General features: G+C 40.2%; 1 protein-coding gene across 1 annotated transcript; it reads right to left on the reverse strand.

Moving 5' to 3' along the window:
- Window positions 1–690: 690 nt before the first annotated feature.
- LOC114740279 (eukaryotic translation initiation factor 3 subunit A-like) lies at window positions 691–6240 on the reverse strand. The gene is given in 15 exon segments (XM_028928397.1): window positions 691–764; window positions 876–1077; window positions 1334–1414; window positions 1585–1677; window positions 1679–1795; window positions 1873–2079; window positions 2184–2405; window positions 2655–2816; window positions 2914–3141; window positions 3505–3534; window positions 3635–4003; window positions 4088–4303; window positions 4870–5351; window positions 5486–5560; window positions 6140–6240. Coding segments are annotated over 14 exon segments (2514 nt in total). The 5' UTR covers window positions 5532–5560; window positions 6140–6240; the 3' UTR covers window positions 691–705.
- Window positions 6241–6483: the final 243 nt, after the last annotated feature.

Consider the following 6483-nt stretch of genomic DNA (forward strand, 5'->3'; position numbering starts at 1 on the left):
TTGATTTCAACATACCATCAAGGATAAATAGGTCTGGGACATGCCTCATCTGGAATTCCGATTTCAACTTTGGGTATCCAATACACTCAACCTCATACATAAGATTACAGGCCTGTTCCTCAACTGAAACCACGGCTCTATGAGCATTATGCAATAAATTGAAGTCTTCCATAATAAACAAGAACCTAGAACTCAAAACATGATAGGTTACAGACAAAACTTGATAAATCGTTCAATCATCGAGGAGCAAGCGCAAAATTAAGCAATGCCCCACCAACCGGTTGCCCCCCTGTTCTATTGCAAAATCAAGAGCCAAGTTGATCAACGATCAGCTCCACGCCTGGATGAGGACCATGCTGACGACGACCTTGAACCCCCACCAGCACCAAAGCAGGTCTTCGGTCATCACTACGCCATCTGTCACCATCCTGCCTGCTAGGGTTTGTCCATCGATCAGCTTCTAAAGGAGCACAGGGTTTGGGACTTCAGCTCTCACGACGGAACTTAGGTACGTATTTCCCAGGGGCAGAGGCAGCTGCAGCCCCTGCCGCAGCTGGTGCAGTAGCGGTGGTTCCAGCCTCCAATGGGCGGGCTGGAGGTTCAAGAGGCTTCATCACAGCTGCTTCACCCCTTCTGCCAACAGTGCTTCTTTCTTCTTCCTCTCCGCCTTCTCTTCAAGTTCCCGCTCTCTTTGCCTCTGCTTTTCTAGTATCTCAGCCAATTTCGCCAAGTGCTCAGCCTCTTCTTCTTCCGCCTCTCAGCCTCTGCAAAGTCATCAATGCCGATGAGCAAGGAAAATATACCAAGAAAGGATCTGACCGTGGAGCAGAGCATTTATAATCAAGTGCTGAGGAAATAGTTTCTGGTAAGGTTACCTTCACGCTTCCGAGCTTCCTCCTCTTCACGCAATTTTTCCTGTCTCTCTTCTTCTAACCTCAGATAATACTTCAACTTCCTCATCTTTTCCCTCTCCTGTCTCCTGGCCTGTAAAATCCTTGAGATTCGCTCCTCTCTTTCCCGACTCAACCTATTAAATTCTGCCTGACGAGAACTGACGACTCTCTCTTGATAAATCTCCTACATAAAGTTATCACATGCAGCATAAGTCAGAAGAAGGGCATGTTGGTGAGAAAATGAGCAGATTGATCCCACTTAAGTAGAGAACAGACAGAAAGCACACAAAGTAGAAAATTAAAAGACTCGAAACAGAACTCTCTAGTTACGTTCTCAAAATAGTTTCCATCCAATATAACGCAGATATCACGAGTCATCTATTACAATTCCTTAAAGACCGCTAACAGTTAACAAGCCACAGAAGTTGATGATTACTGACTTTATTGCCAACCATACGAGCCAGCCTTTCCTTCTCCTTGAGATCTCCCTCATGGCGCTGTTTGCTAACTTCAACCTCAAGCTGCATCAAAGCATAGTGGGTCAAAGAGAGGGAAGATATTATTTATTCATGCAAAAGAATATACACGTTACACAAACAGTAGTGCACATCCTTCCAAACAAAACAGAAGAAATAAACTATCACCCGGGGGAAAAAAAAAAAAAACACAAAACACAGGAGAGGTAAACTACCTGTTGCTCACGCTCATGGAGAAGCTTTTCTTCCACTAGGCGCTTTTGATATGCAGCTTCAATCAAGGGAGCAGCCTCCTCTCTTTTCTTTTGGCTCTTTCAAATAGTCCATTGTTTTAGCTAATTTTTGTAGTTTCTTTTCCATTTCTTGTCTTTCCCGGAGTTGTTCAGTCAACGTCAACTCCATCAGTGTTTGCTTGGTCAGTTTTTCCTGCCAGATATAACTCACTCTCAGTACGTCCTAACCAAAATAATTGGAAATCTAGTCAGAAGTAGACTTCAACTTACACCCTCAATGATTGGCTTCTTTCCCTTCTTTTTAATACGCTTCTCAGCTTCCTGAAGCAATGCTTGAGCTTCTTCCATTTCTCTCTCTTCTATTTCTCTGAGAATTCTCTGATTCTTCCTCTGCTCATACTCATTGGCAAGTCTTCTTTGTTCTGCTTCTTCAGTTATTTTCTGCAGTCTCAATCTCTTTGATTCCTCCTCTCTTTCCTTTAATATATACAGGATTAAAGGGAAAATTTAATCTCTTAAAATAAAAAATGATTAAATTGAAATTGCAAGCTCTCATGCATCACTAATTCACAAGACCATACCATTTCAAGAAGCTGCCGTTCTTGTTCTTCTTTTCGCTTCTCAATAATTGATTTCCGTGCAAGAAGCCTCTTGTGTTCCTTGGCAACAACTTCATTCAAGGAGGGAAGCAAAGCTCCAATTTTTGATGGTTTTCTATCAGGAGGATAAATCATTTGTCTCGCCTTGTTCAGATGTTCAGCAAACTTAGCCAAGTGATCCCTTAAGCCATCAGACTCTAGATTCTGCAATAGAAAATACGCAATTACTATTTACTTTAAGTACAGTAGGGCTAGTAAGAGCAGGGATTCTAGAGATTTCACGATGATGTTAAATGAGATTAATTTTCAACATATCACAAGTTATTTTTCTGCAAAAGCAAAATCTATTGCCAAGTGCATCTATTATTGAACCATTATGAGGTGAAATGGCGTGTTGTCTTCTATGATATCATGCGTTAGTAAGGCAACTAAACCAACTGAATGGCAACATACCGTCTTGCAGAAAACTACAACCTTCCTCATGTGATCAACTTTCATGGATACAAACTTATGCTTAGCAGCATCCACAGAAATCTTCTCCACAACAGAAAAATCAAAAAAGGGGATCATTCCAGATAAGGTCTCAATCTTCATTGTCTGGTAAACGTTGGACACCTGAAAAACCAAAGGATAACATTTAGCACACAGAATTCAGCATGTCCAGAAGAAATGATTAAATATCCAAAAATTGACACCATATATTAAAATGCACCTGCTGTAGCAACCTCAAGGTAGCTAGTTTCTCCAATGCTGGGACATACTGACACAGCTGCACCTCAGGGACAGAAGAAGCAGTGGAGAGCTTACCCCCCAACTTAGATATTTTAGTTAGCAGAGGCTGAACTTTCGATGGAAGATCCAGGGGAAGAAATTCATGTTCCAAGAGATGATAAATGTCCTTCACTTCCTGAGTCACACAAGACATTACACCCTTGGACACCTGTAGTGACAACCAGAAGACAAACATGAGGATGATTGAACCCTTTGTTGGGGTCAATATAACACATACTCCAAACCCTTTGTTTTAAGCCCATTATTAATTATGTCCAAACTGCAGGCTTAATCAATGGAAGGGAGGGAGCAAGACAAAATCAACAAGTAAAACAATCATAAAAAGGTGTCAATGATATAGAAAATTCTGGTGTCCAGAATTTAAACAAAGTTTCGCCACCTAATGCTTTTGGTCTCATATTTGCCACCTCACTAAATTCCCCTATCCACAAATCATGCAAAAAGCAAAAATAAATTATCAAGAAATTAATGCAGATCAAAAGTATAACTGAACAAAAAGTTTCAACCTTACCAGTTCAGCAAGAAGGGCTGACCTTGAAAGCTGAGGAAAAGAAAAAAAGGTGACAAAAGCAAAATAGTTAGATTCAAGGAAAAAGACATTGATACACTAACTTGAGAGAACGGTTAAAAACGTATGTTACCACTTCTCTGCTCTCAGGTTTACTTTCAAGGTTAAAACCAATGAGATTAGCCATCCTCAAATTCCTCTCTTTTTCATGCTCCAATTCCAAATGAGATGCACCTTGAGTGTGATCATGGGGAGGCACTGAAAGTGCAGCCAGAACAACAGACGAAGCTATCAATTGAAGATCTTTCTGGCTCAGATTCTTATTAAAGTTCTTCTGCAGTAAAAAGAGCCTGAACCACGCATATGCATGATATAGATGGCTTGACGATATCCAAAATATTTCTGTCAGCTTAGCATAGTAGAGAACCATCAATGATGCCTTGGGTGTTTTCTTGACAATGCACATAAGTCCATGTATATCTTCAATAGATCTAAAAGCTTCCTGCAAAATTAAAAAAAACTTTTCAACACTCCATTGACAGACACTTTAAAGACATGTAAGAAAAACTAGGAGAGAATGACTAACCTGCCAGAGTTCAAGCTCAGTTGCAACTTTCAGCTGCTCAAATCTGGTATCTAGATATAGTTGCAGGCTTTCAGGTGCTGAAAGATCAGGTCGGTCACGTTGGTCTCGATATTTATTAAGATTGGCAAGATGGTTTCTTATAATTTCACAAAGTCTGCGGAACTCTGTTGTTCGCTTATATTGCTTACAAAATTGAAAAGCCCGATGTGCTGTCATCTACACAAAGAAAGATAGTTAATTAAATGTTCAAAAAATTCAGATCAAATCAAGGAATATAAAATGTCAAAATAAAATAACATCCAGCAAAAGCAATAACATGCCAAACGCAACCAATCAATAATTCACTACTGTTAAAATTTTAAATTTAGAAACAGTGTATTATTAATCAATATGGAGCAGTTACATGGCAATTAATCACACTGTCCCCGACGCCAGGAAAATTTTTAAGCAGTTCATGAGGCTCTCTTATGTCCCAGATATCCCAATTAAGATTACTCTAAGACTTAAGAAGCATATGACTTCCGGATGGCTGGCACCCTCCATAAAGTGACCAATTAAAAAAAGGGTATTACATATCTGCAGGAAATTTCAAGTCCAACGACAGTCCATATATCAAAGGCAAACACAAATTTAGAAAGAGAGAGATCAATAAATTAAATTGGTTAGGGTGAAAAACTTTGGAGGATAAACATTAAACTACTTTATAAACAACAGCATCAACGCCTAAAAATATAGAAAACGCAGAAGCTACAGTAAAATAAAAGGGGGGAAGAAAAACTTACAGCATATAGAGCTTCCAGTTTTGAATTGTTGCGTAATATTTCAAGCACTGTCCTATACGTTTCCCAGAGAAATTTAAACCATGGAGTAACAAGCTCCCTGTCAGATCTCTCTTTTCCTTTCTCTCCACTCACATAACTAAGCATCAAGTCCTCAGGCCTTTTATCTGCCTCTAAATCATCAACATCGAGAGCCTCTTCCAATGCCTGTGCCTGGCTGCGAGCTTGTTCAGCCTTCTCCGTTGACAGATGCATGAAATGCTTGATCACCTCCTCCAGTGAACTGACATTAACTTGCTGACATATAATACGATACTGAATGAGCCCATCCTTCGCAAATCGCCCTTTCCGCATGTCTACGCACAGTTCTACATATTTAAACATTATCCTTTCAAGTGTCTTCTGCCATGCTCTATATCTTTTTGAAGTGATAAGGCTATGTAGAGTTTGCAAAGCATCCTGCTTCTGTCCAACATTAATCAATTCTGCACATTGAATTTTACATAGAATAAGTCCACGGCATTACTACATTTGAAAATAGAACCATATCTTCCAACAAAGACATGAAAGTCTCTATCTAAATGAAATAAGAAGGTAAAAGTTCATCGCTCAAACTTACCTTCCGCTCTTTTCAGAGCATTCTCAGGCTTCAAAAAAGAAGTCATTTTAGGCTTTCAGCAGAAATCAACTATCCCTGCTCCAAGATGAAATAGAAAATGACCAACATGAGAAAACATATCTCCTATTAACCGAACAAAAGAGAAAAACCACATCTGCGTAAAATATCAGGGGGGCCGGGGAAATCTGGGAACAATATAGAGTTGCGTTTACAACCCCCCCCCCAAAAAAAAAACCTTCGATTATATAGTGGGAAAAAAATCCATCCAAGTTCAACCGAGCAGAACAAAACATTGCCGAGAATCAGTGAATTAAGAGCTCACTGATGCGCCCATAACGACAGCCTTAACGTGTCACCAAAATCAGGTGCAGAGAACAGATAAATAGCATCAAGTTTACGATCAAGACTACGATAAACAATACAGGGGAGAAAATTAGATAAGCTGTAAACAAAGTTACAATTTTGAAGATCACGAACGATATTAAAACCCGAGAAATCCATGCGTCCAGTTAAGGTAGGATGAAAACCAAACAGAAGCAACAGGGATTCATCATTACGAGCGTTTAACATTTACAGAAACTCAAAACGGGTGTGGCCACATAAAAAGAGTGAGATTGAGAACGAAAAGGCGGAAAATCACGGAGAAGAAAGAAACCTGTGTTGGTTGTTCTCAGAGTAGATCCTACAGAGATGGCCGCCCTCCTACCACTCTCCAGCGTTGTTACCCTAGAGAACACGAGAGCGCAAAGAGTTAGCGATGCCTTGTGCCGAGGAGCTTACCTCTCCCATCATCACTTAAAATAATCCGGGCCGGATTTTAGGCCATTAACGGGTCGAACTTCCACATCAACATTCCTTTCGGGCTCAACCAGACCGCCCATCAACTGGGCCCATTAAGAGATTTGCACCTTGCAGGTTTTTCCTTAAAAAAACAGAGAGAGAGAACCCCGGGCTTCCATGGTTTTCCCTTCTGTTTTTTTTTTGGACTGAATGTTTCC

This window comes from Neltuma alba, unplaced genomic scaffold (assembly GCF_004799145.2).
Source record: "Neltuma alba isolate B1F8T4 unplaced genomic scaffold, ASM479914v2 tig00003097_pilon, whole genome shotgun sequence".
Taxonomy (NCBI): Eukaryota; Viridiplantae; Streptophyta; class Magnoliopsida; order Fabales; family Fabaceae; genus Neltuma; species Neltuma alba.